Below are 16102 nucleotides of genomic sequence, written 5' to 3' on the forward strand. Positions count from 1 at the left end.
AGATACACCAAACATACCAAACTACATATAAATTACTCTAGATACACCAAACATACCAAACTACATATAAATTACACTAGATACACCAAACATACCAAACTACATATAAATTACACTAGATACACCAAACATACCAAACTACATATAAATTACACCAGATACACCAAACATACCAAACTACAGGTATACCCCGCTCATACAGCGGGTTAGGGACCCGCTGTAAAGTGAAAACCGCCTTAAAGTGAAACAAGGCAGTTTTAGCTTTCTTTTCAGTGATTAAAAACTTGAAAACATGTTTGAACTAACAAATATTAGGGGTGCAATAGTGCTACGTTTAGTTTAACACTAGCACAGCACAGTATTACATTAGTATTCAATAAATACTGCACCTGTAAAATAGTGACAATTACTGTAGTAAAATTTGCCAGACTATAGCAGAGACACAGACTGCACTGTAATGCTGTAAACAGAGCGAACTTAACATAACAAAAACAGAATTTATGCTTACCTGATAAATTACTTTCTCTTACGGTGTATTCAGTCCACGGATTCATCCTTACTTGTGGGATATTCTCAATCCCTACAGGAAGTGGCAAAGAGAGCACACAGCAAAGCTGTCCATATAGCTCCCCTCAGGCTCCGCCCCGCCCAGTCATTCGACCGACGGTTAGGAGAAAAATGAGAACCATAGGGTGCAGTGGTGACTGTAGTTATTTTAAATTAAATTTGAACCTGACTTAAATGTCAGGGCGGGCCGTGGACTGAATACACCGTAAGAGAAAGTAATTTATCAGGTAAGCATAAATTCTGTTTTCTCTTACTTGGTGTATTCAGTCCACGGATTCATCCTTACTTGTGGGATACCAATACCAAAGCTTTTAGGACACGGATGAAGGGAGGTAACAAGTCAGGTCACCTAAACGGAAGGCACCACTGCTTGCAAAACCTTTCTCCCAAAAATAGCCTCCGAAGAAGCAAAAGTATCGAATTTTTAAAATTTGGCGAATGTATGCAGTGAAGACCAAGTCGCTGCCTTACAAATCTGTTCAACAGACGCCTCATTCTTAAAAGCCCATGTGGAAGCCACAGCTCTGGTGGAATGAGCTGTAATACGTTCGGGAGGCTGCTGTCCAGCAGTCTCATAAGCCAATCGGATGATGCTTTTCAGCCAAAATGAAAGAGAGGTAGCAGTCGCTTTCTGACCTCTCCTCTTACCAGAGTAGACGACAAACAAGGATGATGTTTGTCTGAAATATTTAGTCGCTTTTAAATAGAATTTTAAAGCACGAACCACGTCAAGATTGTGTAAAAGTCGTTCCTTCCTAGAAACTGGATTAGGACACAGAGAAGGAACAAAAATTTCCTGGTTAATATTCTTATTCGAAACCACTTTTGGAAGAAAACCAGGTTTGGTACGCAAAACAACCTTATCTGCATGGAACACCAGATAGGGTGAATCACACTGCAAAGCAGACAATTCAGAAACTCTTCGAGCAGAAGAAATGGCTACTAAAAACAAAACTTTCCAAGATAATAACTTAATATCTATGGAATGTAAAGGTTCAAACGGAACCCCTTGAAGAACTGAAAGAACTAAATTTAGACTCCAAGGAGGAGCCGCAGGCTTGTAAACAGGCTTGATTCTAACTAGGGCCTGTGCAAACGCCTGAACGTCTGGTATAGCTGCCAGGCGCTTATGTAACAGAATAGACAGTGCAGATATCTGTCCCTTTAAGGAACTAGCTGACAGACCTTTCTCCAATCCCTCTTGGAGAAAAGCCAGTATCCTTGGAATCCTAACCTTACTCCACGAGTAACCCTTGGATTCACACCAACCAAGATATTTCCGCCATATTTTATGGTAAATTTTCCTGGTAACAGGCTTTCTGGCCTGTATCAGAGTGTCTATACCTGATTCAGAGAAACCACGCTTAGCTAGGATTAAGCGTTCAATCTCCAAGCAGTCAGTTGCAGAGAAACTAGATTTGGATGCTTGAAAGGACCTTGAATTAGAAGATCCTGCCTCAATGGCAGTTTCCATGGTGGGAACGATGACATGTCCACTAGGTCTGCATACCAAGTCCTGCGTGGCCACGCAGGCGCTATCAGAATTACCGAAGCCTTCTCCTGTTTGATTCTGGCTATTAGCCGAGGGAGGGACTGAATGACCAAGGCGCTATTAAAGCATCTATCAATGCTGCCTTGGGACCCCTGGATCTGGATCCGTAAAGGGGAAGTTTTGTGTTCTGACGGGACTCCATCAGATCCAATTCTGGAATTACCCATAGCTGGGTCAGCTGAACAAAAACCTCCGGGTGGAGTTCCCACTCCCCCGGATGAAAAGTCTGACGACTTAGAAAATCCACCTCCCAGTTGTCTACCCCTGGGATGTGAATTGCAGATAGATGGCAGGAGTGATCCTCCGCCCATTTGATGATCTTGGATACTTCCTTCATCGCTAGGGAACTCTTTGTTCCTCCCTGATGATTGATGTACGCTACAGTTGTGATGTTGTCCAACTGAAATCTGATGAATTTGGCCTCCGCTAGTTGAGGCCATACTTGGAGCGTGTTGAATATCGCTCTCAGCTCCAAAATGTTTATCGGGAGAAGAGATTCTACCTGAGCCTTCAGGAAGTTCCAGACCGCACCCCAGCCTATCAGACTGGCATCGGTCGTGACAATGATCCACTCCGGGCTGCGGAAACTCATTCCCTGAGACAGGTGATCTTGAGACAACCACCAGAGAAGAGAGTCTCTGGTTTTCTGGTCCATTTGTATTTGAGGAGATAAATCTACGTAATCCCCATTCCACTGCTTGAGCATGCACAGTTGCAGTGGTCAGAGATGAATTCGGGCAAAAGGGACTACGTCCATTGCCGCCACCATTAAACCAATTACCTCCATGCACTGAGCCACAGAAGGCCGAGGAATGGAATGAAGAGCTCGGCAGGTGTTCAACAGTTTGGACTTCCTGACCTCTGTCAGAAAGATTTTCATTTCTACCGAGTCTATTAGTGTTCCCAGGAAGGGAACCCTTGTAAGCGGGGACAGAGAACTTTTTTCTACGTTCACCTTCCACCCGTATGTCCGTATGAGCCTTGGCTCTGTGGAAAGACGACGCCTGTATTAATATGTCGTCTAGGTAAGGTGCTACTGCAATGCCCCGCGGTCTTAGCATCACCAGAAGGGACCCTAGCACCTTTGTGAAAATTCTGGGAGCGGTGGCCAACCCGAAAGGAAGGGCCACGAACTGGTAATGTTTGTCCAGAAAGGCGAACCTTAGGAACTGATGGTGATCTTTGAGGATAGGAATATGTAGGTACGCATCCTTTAGATCCACGGTAGTCATATATTGACCTTCCTGGATCATTGGCAAGATTGTCCGAATGGTTTCCATCTTGAAAGACGGAACTCTGAGGAATTTGTTTAGAATCTTTAGATCCAGGATTGGCCTGAAAGTTCCCTCCTTTTTGGGAACTACGAACAGGTTTGAGTAAAAGCCCAGTCCTTGTTCTGCAATTGGAACTGGGTGTATTACTCCCATTTTTAGGAGATCTTCTACACAGCATAAGAACGCCTGTTTCTTTGTTTGGTCTGAAGACAAACAAGAACTGTGGAACCTTCCCCTTGGGGGAGAATCCTTGAATTCTAGAAGGTACCCCTGAGCAACTATTTCTAATGCCCAGGGATCCGGAACGTCTCTTTCCCAAGCCTGAGCAAAGAGAGAAAGTCTGCCCCCTACTAGATCCGGTCCCGGATCGGGGGCTACCCCTTCATGCTGTCTTGGTAGCAGGAGCAGGCTTCTTGGCCTGTTTACCCTTATTCCAGCCCTGCAAGGGTTTCCAGGTTGCTTTGGGCTGGGAAGCGTTATCTTGCTTTGCGACAGCAGAGGTTGCAGCAGGTCCGCTCCTGAAGCTGCGAAACGAGCGAAAATTAGCCTTGTTTTTGACCTTAAACGGCCTATCTTGTGGAAGGGCATAACCCTTGCCCCCAGTGATATCTGAAATAATTTCTTTCAGCTCTGGGCCGAAAAGGGTCTTCCCCTTGAAGGGAATATTTAACAGCTTTGTTTTGGACGACACATCTGCGGACCATGATTTGAGCCAAAGCGCTCTTCACGCCATGATGGCAAAACCTGAGTTTTTCGCCGCTAGTTTAGCTAACTGTAGAGCGGCATCAGTGATAAAAGAATTAGCCAGCTTTAGAGCATAAATTCTATCCATGACCTCATCGTATGAAGTCTCCCTCTGGAGCGACTCCTCCAGGGCCTCAAACCAAAAAGGCGCTGCAGTAGTTACAGGAATAATGCAGGCAATTGGTTGAAGTAGAAAACCTTGCTGAACAAAAATTTTCTTCAGCAAGCCTTCCAATTTTTTTATCCATAGGATCTTTGAAAGCACAACTGTCCTCTATTGGTATAGTTGTACGCTTAGCAAGTGTTGAAACAGCCCCCTATACCTTAGGGACCGTCTGCCACTCGTCCCGCCTGGGGTCGTTTATGGGGAACATTTTCTTAAAGATAGGGGGGGGAACAAAGGGTACACCTGGTCTCTCCCACTCCCTAGTCACAATATCCGCCACCCTCTTTGGGATCGGAAATCCCTAAGTGTAAACAGGGACCTCTAAAAACCTGTCCATCTTACACAATTTCTCTGGGACCACCATGGGGTCAAAATCATCCATCGTAGCTAAAACCTCCTTAAGCAGTACGCGGAGGTGTTCCAGCTTAAATTTAAACGCTAAGGAATCTGAATCTGCCCGCTGAGAAACTTTTCCTGTATCAGAAATTTCTCCCTCAGACAGACCTTCCCTCACTGCTACTTCTGAGTTTTGTGAGGGTACTACAGATAAATTATCCAAAGCGTCTGATTGCTCATCCTCTGTATTTAAAACTGAGCTATTGCGCTTTCTTGGAAAAACTGGCAGTTTGGATAAAAATGCTGCAAGGGAATTATCCATTACTGCTGCTAATTGTTGTAAAGTAATAGGGGCCAATGCGCTAGAGGTACTAGGCATCGCTTGTGCGGGCGTAACTGGTGTTGACACATGGGGAGAGGAAGAAGGACTATCCTCATTACCCTCTGTTAAAGAATCATCTTGGGCTACATTTTTAAGTGTCACTGGATGGTCTTTAAAATGCTTAGACGTTTTAGCACACTCTACACATAAATGCAATGGGGGTACCGCCATGGCTTTTAAACATAAAGAACAAGGTCTATCTGAAGTCTCAGACATGTTTGACAGACTTACACAGCACTACAATACAGAAAAAAATCACTTTTTGAAAAAACATTACTGTGTCTTTAAATAATAAAAAGCACTCACTTTTTTTCCAAATCACCAAAAAACATCTGATCTTTATGAAAATTTCACCACATGATCATAATGCTTTGAAATGATTGCAAACAAATTTTCAAATCAATTAACCCCTTATTGACCAAACCGGAGCAAATTGCAGTAAACAACCTGTTTAACACACTACAGCACGGTGCCACAGTCTTTGCCGCGGCCCTACCTTCCCTTAGGGTTATTTGTAGCAGAAATATAAGCCTCCTTGATGTCCTCCTGCACTCTCAGGACTCTACACATGAAGCTGCATGAGCTGTCTTGAAAATCAACTGCGCAACTGAGGCGCGAAAATGAGGCCCCCTCCCTCTTCAGTCCAGAGTTATGGGGCCTTCCTGAGTCCGACTAGGCGTCTGATAATATGCCAGGTGAAATAAAAACCCCAAAAAGTGTTTACAACATTTCAAACACTTCAATAAATATAAGATTCCATTAATAAAATAATCGATTTAGCCCATCACAGTGTCTACCAGTATTTAAGCCCTTAACTGAAGCCATCCTTCTATACTGCGTTTCAGAAAATGGCTTACCTTCCCTCATGGGGATTTCTGTCAGTCTTCTAGCATTACCAGGTCTTGTTAGAAATAAATGACTGAGCATACCTTAAGCAGTTAAGCCTGCAAACTGTTCCCCCCAACTGAAGTTCTCCGGTACTCAACAGTCCTGTGTGGGAACAGCAATGGATTTTAGTTACAACATGAGTAAATAGTACAAACCGGCACTATTTTAAAATAACAAACTCTTGATTGAAGAAATAAAAACTACAAATCTAACACCACAAACTTTTTACCCTCCCGAATGACTGGGGGGGCGGAGCCTGAGGGGAGCTATATGGACAGCTTTGCTGTGTGCTCTCTTTGCCACTTCCTGTAGGGATTGAGAATATCCCACAAGTAAGGATGAATCCGTGGACTGAATACACCAAGTAAGAGAAATGGTGCCAGTCACTTTTATCGCAATCTCAAGATGATTACAGCACTGTTTCAAAATCCTTGGAGTTTGAACTTCAGCTCCACAAAGCGATGTATTAGCGAATCGCTGTAAAGTGAAGCGCTGTAAAGTGAGGTATACCTGTACATATACATTGCACAAGATACACCAAACATAATGCACCATTTGAACCTTAATAGGACACAGAAGTAAATATTATAAATGTAATAATTCTGATAGATCATGCAATTAAAGAAAAAATCATTCCAATTTAATGCTCTTGGTATCCTTGAATGAAAAATAGCTCCCTTCTATGAAAGCATAAAGAGGCAGGCTTGGGAGCGTGTAGTTGTTATGAGAACTCAAAGGCATTAGTGTTTGTAACAATGTAATACATATTGTGCTCCTGAGCTTTTAATTTAAATTATCCAATAAGAATGTATTTAAAAATTCAAACCATCTACTAGAAATGTCTTAAACCAATAGAAATGGAAATAAATTCTATTGGTTGATTTTAATTTTAAAATTAACCAATTGAAGTAATGTCCATGCCATTTGATTGGTATGACCAGCCAACAGGGTGCAAGAGAGTGACTTCTTTTAGCTGAGTAAGGGAGTTTAATAATTGTTATTTTAGTAAATGAAAGAGTTTTGGGGAGTCCCTTTAGGTAAAGGGTCCTAGTAGTGGAGCAGTCTTAGTGGCTAGAAAGTTAATTGTAGTGGAGGTTGTGGCAAGTTAGGAATTTAAAGTTGTGAGGGCATATGGTGGTTAAAGGGACAGTCTAGTCCAAAATAAACTTTCATGATTCAGATAGAGAATGTATTTTTAAACAATTATCCAATTTACTTTTATCACCAATTTTGCTTTGTTCTCTTGGTATTCTTACTTGAAAGCTAAACCTAGGAGGTTCATATGCTAATTTTTAAGCCCTTGAAGGCCGCCTCTTTTCTCAGGGCATTTTGACAGTTTTTCACCACTAGAGGGTGTTCGTTCATGTGTGTCATATAGATAACACTGTGCTCACGCACGTGGAGTTCAGCTAAGCCAGCTCTGATTGGCAAAAATGGATGTCTGTCAAAAGAACTGAAATAAGGGGGCAATTTGCAGAGGCTTAGATACAAGGTAATCACAGAGGTAAAGAGTGTATTTATATAACTGTTTTGGTTGTGCAAAACTAGGGAATGGGTAATAAAGGGATTATCTATCTTTTTAAACAATAACAATTTTTGTGTAGACTGTCCCTTTAAGTATGTAATAGAGGTAAGAGTTATGGCAGTTGGGCATTTGACTGCAGTGGTATTTATGGTGGTTGAAGTTTAATTGCTATATAGGTCTTATCTCTCATAGGATTAATAGCGAGGGGGGTCTTAGCTCTCAGGGGGTTATAATTGTGATGAGTGTATTAGCTCTCTGGGGGTTAATAGCAATGGGGGGTCTCAGCTCTCAGGGGGTTAATAGCAATACAAAAAAATAAACCTAAAGGAACCATTTCCCATATATTTTATACTCTGCAGTTAGTCATCGGAAACAAGTTAAATTTAACTTTGAAACTGTTGTCTTTGTACTTAGGGGCAGAACAGAAAGAACAAGTCAAAATCCTCTACTGACTAAAATGTAGAATCAAAGTTAGTTGGAGAACAATAATTCAGATTTTTTTTGTAACAGGCTTAATAAATATATCATTATTTCAAGCACAGTAGGATCTTTTACAAGAAGGTCATTAACAGTACACCACGATTTAAGGGTCCTTGGGGGAAGACTAAAATGATGAGCTTTTGAGCATGGTACCAGCAAGAAGACAAATGAGTCACTGGAGGGATTGAAGAGCCGTAAATAGTGAAGAGCAGAGAATAGTGAGGAACCTGGGACCTTTGGAATGAGAAAGGACGCCCAATCAGAATGAGTAAAAAGCAGTGTGGGATACTTACACAGTGAAGGAATCCGGGGGAGCAGACACGCGTCTGTGGTCACCTGAGGGCACTTTATGGGTACTGTGGTAGACAGTACAAGCAGCACACAAGACAGTGCACAAGCCAGGGGAGAGAGCATGGGAGAGAAGAAGGAGAGAGACAGACACACAACAGTTTAACAGAGACAAAGGAATGAATTACACAACTGATGAAGTGATAAACATGCACAATGGTTGTTAGAAGTGAGAAGCCCCAGAGGAACCACCTGCCACAGATACAGTAATGTCAGTGTACCGAGGGGTCTGTAGGTGTTTGTAATTAAGTACATTCAGGAGAAATCTCTCTTATTAGGGCAAATTTCTTTGATTCTACAGCCACAAAACCAAAAGACAATTGTTTAATTATACATCATTTAAAAAAATAATAATTGTAATATATTTCATTATTTATGTTGTCTGTTTTCCCTGTAAATAAAATGTCAGTGTTTCAGAGAGGCTGGGTACATTCCATGGAAGTCAACATATTGACACAGCTACATGCTGTGTAGTGATTGTTTAATATGCAAAGGAGTCTGCTTATTATGTCTGTCCTTAATTGGACACAGTAAAGGAACTAACATAAATAACATTCAAAAGTTGTTTTTCAAGAAGTTTGTCCTAAGACTGCAATACAATTATATTTTTCAAACAAAATGGCATTTCTTTTGTATAGAGATCTGTTGCAATGCAAAGAATAATTAATCTTGTATACATTTAAAACAGTGTACTTTTATTAGTTAGTTTGCCAACCTTTCTTGTAATTTACATGTGGACATTACAGGGGTTTTTCACTGCCCAGACAAGATGAAATGCCAACTATAGATTTTAGATCTCTGCACTGTAACATGCTACAAAGTGATTGCTTGATAAGTGCAGGTGCTTATCTGTGTCTAACTGCCTACAGTAGAGGAGAGAAAATAAACATGTTCAACATGGTTTTAAGGTGTATGTCCCTGGATTGTAAAACAAAATGCATATTTTAAATAATTTATTTTCTATGCAGATCTTTACCAACAATACTTAACTTCTGATGCATATTATATAGAATACAATTATTATGTGCGATTTAACTGTATTTTTGTGAGAAAATGTACAAAAAACAGATGCATGCAACTGGCAGAGGTAATGGTTTTATACAAGACACATATCTCTTAGTTGCACGTTATTAGGTTATGTGGGCAGCGTCTGAATCTTGCTGGTGGCGTAAGACAAATATTTTTTGGCCATTCTGGAATGTATTGTTAGTTGTATATGTGTCTAATATCCATATAGTTACAAAGTACAATACCCCTGGTATTGCTTTAACAGTGACTTCAGCAAACCATGTTTACTACAGTGTAAACACATATATATAATAAGATACACAAGATAATTTCTAACCTCCCCCTAAAAGAGTTCTGACACAGATGAGGTGCCAGCTATATTTAGCTTTGAATATAAATATTAGAGTGCCAGGCAATTGTATCAATTAAAAACATGTGAAACCCATATATTTCTTCTTTCATGATTCAGATAAAGCATTCCATTTTGCACAGCTTTCTAATTTACTTCTTTTATCTTGGTATCTTTTTTTGAAAAGCAGGGACTAAAGCTCAGCTTAGACGCATGCATGTGTCTGCAATTTACTTACATTTTCAAATTTGCATCATTCTCTTGGTGTTCTTTGTTGAGGGAACAGCAATGCACTAATAGGAGCTAGCTGAACACATTGGTTGAGCTGATTAGAAAAGGCATTTATGCGCAGCCACCAATCAGCAGCAAGCTTCCTAAGCCTACCTAGGTATGCTTTTTAATAAATTATCTCAAGAGAATGAAGCAAATTAGATGATAGAAGTCAATTGGAAAGTTGTTGAAAATTGCATGTTCTGTCTTAATCATGAAAGTTTAATTTTTACTTTACTGCATCTTTAAACTGGAAACAAGCTAGTTATGGTGTTTGTCTTACTTAAAGGGATACTAAACCCAAATATTTTTTTTTTTGTCATGATTCAGAAAGAGCATGCAATTTTAAGCAACTTTCTAATTTACTCTTATTATCAATTTTTCTTCATTCTTCTGCAATCTTTATTTGAAAAAGCAGGAATTTAAGCTAAGCCCATTTTTGGTTCAGTACCCTGGATAGCGCAACCCAGGTGCTGAACTTATAGGGACAGTCAACCCAAAAAACGTTTTAAGTTATACATATAAACTTTCCATCGATCATCATTTACCAATGTAGCCCAGTTTTCTAATATATTGTGTTTGCCAGTAAAATCACTTACTGTTCGTGCCGCAGCCATTTCAAAATGTCCGTTAAGCCCCTCCCCTTTTTTGTCATCAATGACATCAGCATGTTCTTGTGATCCGTGTAATGTTTCTATCCTCCTCGTAACCGGCTTTTGCACATGCGCAATGCGCCTATTGTACTGAAGGGGATAGAAAAATTACATGGATCACAAGAACATGCTGATGTCACTGATGATGAAAAAGGGGAGGGGCTTAACAGACATATTGAAACGGCTGCGGCGCAAACAGTAAGTGATTTTACTGGCAAACACAATATATTAGAAAACTGGGTTACATTGGTAAATTATGTTAGATGGAAAGTTTATATGTATAACTTAAAAAGGTTTTTTGGGTTGACTGTCCCTTTAACATGAATCTAAGCTCCTTAGCTTAGATTCCTGCTTTTTCAAATAAAGATAGCAAGAGAGCAAAGAAAAATTGATAAGAGGAGTAAATTACAAAGTTGCCTAAAAATGTATGATCTATCGGAATCATTAAAGGAAACAAATTGGGTTTGGTGTTAATGAGCAAGATGTAATATAGATAGTTTACTGCACTGAGAAGAAACAAAATGATTTAGTTTAGAATGTAATGAATTGTGATTTTTACACGTTAGACTGCATATTTTGTAAGTTGTGTATAGCTGTGCACTTAGCAATACTAATTTTATGAAGTATATTGCAATGCGTCTTGCAGTGTTGTGAGAGCGCTAACATGGTTCTTCTTGAAGAGTAGAATGCAATGAAGAATCCGATCGCCAAATAAGAAACTCAGTTTATGGCCTTCGGGGGGGATAGTGCTGATTGAGCCTAGGGCGGGCACACAATACTTTTAGGGGCCCATGAAAATGTTTTAATTTATTTTAAAATGAGCACCACAGTCTCAGTATCAGATCATTATGCAGGTACCACCCTGGCCTCCCTTTAGCAATGCCCTTTCTCAGCCGCAGATGCCAACTGAACGATGGCTGCCCACTTTGTTTCAATGCAGACTCCTTACTTCTCGTTATAAGCAAGATACATACTTAGATTGCATTGGTATAAAGATGAGTATAATTCAGCCTTGGTTGTAGTTATTGCTAAAAGCTCCCAGCAATATGTATAATTAGAAGTATACAAGTTTATATGTGGTTTTACCTGCAAATTGTGTTACTTTTATTGGACCATGAGAACTTAAAGGGATATGAAACCCAAAAATTTATTTTGTGATTCAGAGAATACCATTTTTTTAAAAAAGTAGTAAATTAGAAAGTTATTTAAAATCCCATGCTCTATCTGAATCATTAAAGAAACATTTTGGGTTTCATATCCTTTTAAATGCATTTTGCCCATCATACATTTATTAGAGGAAGGCATTTCTAGCACCATAATTACACTGGGAAACAAATCTGAGTCCTGTAAAATATTCCCATCCATCAAAACCATTGTAAATAAAGTATAATGTTAAATCTAATATAAGCTAAAAAAAGAAATCATGATTTAGTTTTTTTTTTCTCACAACAAATAGGTTTTATTACAATTAGAAGGCTAAAGGGAAATTTCAGCAGAGAAATCAAACAAAAAGTGTTTCTTGAGAGAACTAAAAAAACAAACAAACAAGTAATCAGATTTGTATTCTTCACCAAAGCTTTATGTGGCTTTATGTGATTTAAAGGGACATTCCAGCCAAAATTTAAATGCACATAGATGAATGACATATTTACAATATACTTGTATTAGCAAAAATGCTTCTAGTAACAGTTATCACTGTTTTAGTGTTAACATTTTTCTCTGTACATGCATGTGAAGCATAGTTAGATATTCTCAGCTCAGTGCACAAGCATTTTAAATACTGCAGCTGCTCAGAGCACCAGTGGGGCTTGTATCATGTCAGCAATTAACAATTTGAGTCATTACAAGCACCTTAGGCTGAGTTTAAAAAGCTGGTGCACGGTGCATATTTAAGTACACTCTTGAAACAGCTATAGCTTTTACTAGAAGCATTTTTGCTAATACGTGTATAAACAAAAATGCTTCTATGCAAAACTGAAATGCACCCATTTGCATTCCTTTAACATGCTCAGGCTGGGGGAGACATGCTGAACTCTTCCATCACCCATTGTGTGCTCATGAGTTCCATGCCGCAATCTGTAGGCTTATTGTACTTACTCATTAAGTAAGGGCATGGACGTCCTCCTCTTGCTCTTCTGAATCATGTTTGCCTGGTTCCTTAAAGATATCCGGATCAGAGAGGGCGCGAGCCGACACGGTTCCCCATCAACCTGCATGGGAATAGCCTTGTACGTCAGTAGGGTCACTTCCCTACACTGATGGAGCCTCTCCCCATGACCTCCAACTTGGAGGGCAGCCTGAAACAGAAAGCAGATCTCAATGCTTTATTTTCTTTCTAAAAAAGATGATTCCAAACATCTTTATACTGAAATTAGGAATCAAACTATCATCTTCGTACTCCAACAGAGGTCTTACACTCAACTTAAACGAAAGCTAATTTGTAGGTTAAAGAGACATGAATCCCAAAAAAATCTTTCATGATTAGGACAGAGCATACAATTAAAAAAAAGGTTTTCAATTTACTTTTTTTTTATTAAAGTTACTTAGTTCTTATGGTATTCTTTGTTGAATAGATATCTAGATAGGTAGTGTGCACATTTCTGGGGCAGTAAATGTCAGGAAACACTTCTGCCACCTCCTGTTCATGTAAATGTATAAGATAGTTATAAAACTGCTGCCATATTTTTCTCCAGTCACGTGCACGCTCCTACACCTTCCTACCTTCTTTTCAACAAAGGGTACCAAAAGTGAGAACAGGGTAAATTTAATTGGAATTTTTTTAAATGTTACACACTATCTGAATCATGAAAGAAATGTTTTGGGGTTTATGTCCCTTTAACATCCCATTCATTTGCAAGAAATGATCAGTTTCTAAATAAAACCGCAGTCTTGAGGTGTCAGCATTAATTTTACATAATTTATAAATACTTTGGTTTAAAGTACCAGTTATTACGTATTGTGCTAATGGTTATTGGTTAGAGGTATTTTTTATTAGACTAGCTTACTGGTTTTCTCTCAGTATGACAAACATTTTATAGAATTGTGTCTGGCAAATAAGGACTTAATAAAACACGTAGTGTAGCGTACAAAAAGTCTCTCATGGTCCCCACTGCTTTTACACATATTACACTTATATTGTACACATCTGTTGTTTCTCATTGTTTGCTATTTATCTTACAATACACTGCATATCACATACTTATAATGTCATACATTTAGTACTTCCTTACGCCTAGATTTAGAGTTTTGCATTAGAAGGGGTGCGTTAGCTACGCGTGTTTTTTTCCCCCCGCACCTTTTAAACAACGCTGGTATTTAGAGTTCTCTGAAGGGCTGCGTTAGGCTCCAAAAAGGGAGCCTAGAGCATATTTACCGCCACTGCAACTCTCAATACCAGCGTTGCTTATGGACGCGGCCAGCTTCAAAAACGTGCTCGTGCACGATTTCCCCATAGGAAACAATGGGGCAGTTTGAGCTGAAAAAAAACCTGCATCCAATCAGCCAATCAGATTGAGCTCGCATTCTATTGGCTGATCGGAACAGCCAATAGAATGCAAGCTCAATCTGATTGGCTGATTGGATCAGCCAATCGGATTGAACTTGAATCTGATTGGCTGATTCAATCAGCCAATCAGATTTTTCATACCTTCATTCCGATTGGCTGATAGAATCCTATCAGCCAATCGGAATTCGAGGGACGCCATCTTGGATGACGTCCCTTAAAGGAACCTTCATTCGTCGTCTAGTCGTCGGGAGAAGAGGATGTTCCGCGCCGGAGGTCTTGAAGATGGAGCCGCTCCTCGTCGGATGGATGAAGATAGAAGATGCCGCTTGGATGAAGATGTTTGCCGGTCCAGATCTCCTCTTCTTGCCGGATAGGATGAAGACTTCGGAGCCTCTTCTGGACCTCTTCTTGCAGGATAGGATGAAGACTTCGGAGCCTCTTCTGGATGGATCGGTGATACCCGGCGTGGTGAAGACAAGGTAGGAAGATCTTCAGGGGCTTAGTGTTAGGTTTTTTAAGGGGGGTTTGGGTTAGATTAGGGGTATGTGGGTGGTGGGTTGTAACGTTGGGGGGGGTATTGTATGTTTTTTTACAGGCAAAAGAGCGGTTTTCTTTGGGGCATGCCCCACAAAAGGCCCTTTTAAGGGCTGGTAAGGTAAAAGAGCTGTAAACTTTTTATTTTAGATTAGGGTAGGGCATTTTTTTATTTTGGGGGGCTTTGTTATTTTTTTAGGGGGCTTAGAGTAGGTGTAATTAGTTTAAAATTCTTGTAATCTTTTTTTATTTTTTGTAATTTAGTGTTTGTTTTTTTTGTAATTTAGTGTTTGTTTTTTGTAATTTAGTTTAGTTGATTTAATTGTAGATAATTGTAGGTAATTGTAGGTAGTTTATTTAATTAATTTATTGATAGTGTAGTGTTAGGTTTAATTGTAACTTAGGTTAGGATTTATTTTACAGGTAATTTTGTAATTATTTTAACTAGGTAGCTATTAAATAGTTATTAACTATTTAATAGCTATTGTACCTAGTTAAAATAAATACAAAGTTGCCTGTAAAATAAATATAAATCCTAAAATAGCTACAATATAATTATTCGTTATATTGTAGCTATATTAGGGTTTATTTTACAGGTAAGTATTTAGCTTTAAATAGGAATAATTTATTTAATAAGATTTATTTTATTTTGTTATATTTAAATTATATTTAACTTAGGGGGGTGTTAGGGTTAGGGTTAGACTTAGCTTTAGGGGTTAATACATTTATTAGAGTAGCGGCGAGGTCCGGTCGGCAGATTAGGGGTTAATACTTGAAGTTAGGTGTCAGCGATGTTAGGGAGGGCAGATTAGGGGTTAATACTATTTATTATAGGGCTTTTGAGGCGGGAGTGAGGCGGTTTAGGGGTTAATACATTTATTATAGTAGCGGTGAGGTCCGGTCGGCAGATTAGGGGTTAATAAGTGTAGGTAAGGTAGCGGCGACGTTGGGGGGGGGCAGATTAGGGGGTAATAATTATTATGTAGGTGTCGGCGATGTTAGGGGCAGCAGATTAGGGGTTCATAGGGATAATGTAGGTGGCGGCGGTATGCGGTCAGCAGATTAGGGGTAAAAAAATGTTAATAGAGTGGCGGCGATGTGGGGGGGCCTCGGTTTAGGGGTACATAGGTAGTTTATGGGTGTTAGTGTACTTTAGAGCACAGTAGTTAAGAACTTTATGAACCGGCGTTAGCCCATAAAGCTCTTAACTACTGACTTTTTTCTGCGGCTGAAGTTTTGTCGTTAGAGTTCTAACGCTCACTTCAGCCAAGACTCTAAATACCAGCGTTAGAAAGATCCCATTGAAAAGATAGGATACGCAATTGACGTAAGGGGATCTGTGGTATGGAAAAGTCACGGCTGGAAAGTGAGAGTTAGACCCTTACCTACAAGACTCTAAATACCAGCGGCCGGCCAAAACCAGCGTTAGGACCCCCTAACGCTGGTTTTGACGGCTAACGCAGAACTCTAAATCTAGGCGTTAGTTTGTAATTTCCAATTGCACTTTATATTTTTTTATTT

At 39.7% G+C, this 16102-nt stretch overlaps 1 protein-coding gene across 3 annotated transcripts in view; it reads right to left on the reverse strand.

Annotated features, from left to right (window-relative positions):
• DGKI (diacylglycerol kinase iota) overlaps positions 1-16102 on the reverse strand; it is a 560838-nt gene that overhangs the window by 320706 nt on the left and 224030 nt on the right. For 2 of the 3 annotated variants that reach the window (XM_053718992.1, XM_053718991.1), the window contains exon 20: positions 12640-12839. In XM_053718992.1, the coding sequence (XP_053574967.1) occupies positions 12640-12839 (200 nt within the window). Of the gene's footprint in view, positions 1-8207; positions 8271-12639; positions 12840-16102 lie in introns of all 3 variants that reach the window. The other variant, XM_053718990.1, reaches the window with a different exon arrangement.

The sequence above is a fragment of the Bombina bombina genome, chromosome 6, assembly GCF_027579735.1.
Source record: "Bombina bombina isolate aBomBom1 chromosome 6, aBomBom1.pri, whole genome shotgun sequence".
NCBI classification, from domain to species: Eukaryota; Metazoa; Chordata; class Amphibia; order Anura; family Bombinatoridae; genus Bombina; species Bombina bombina.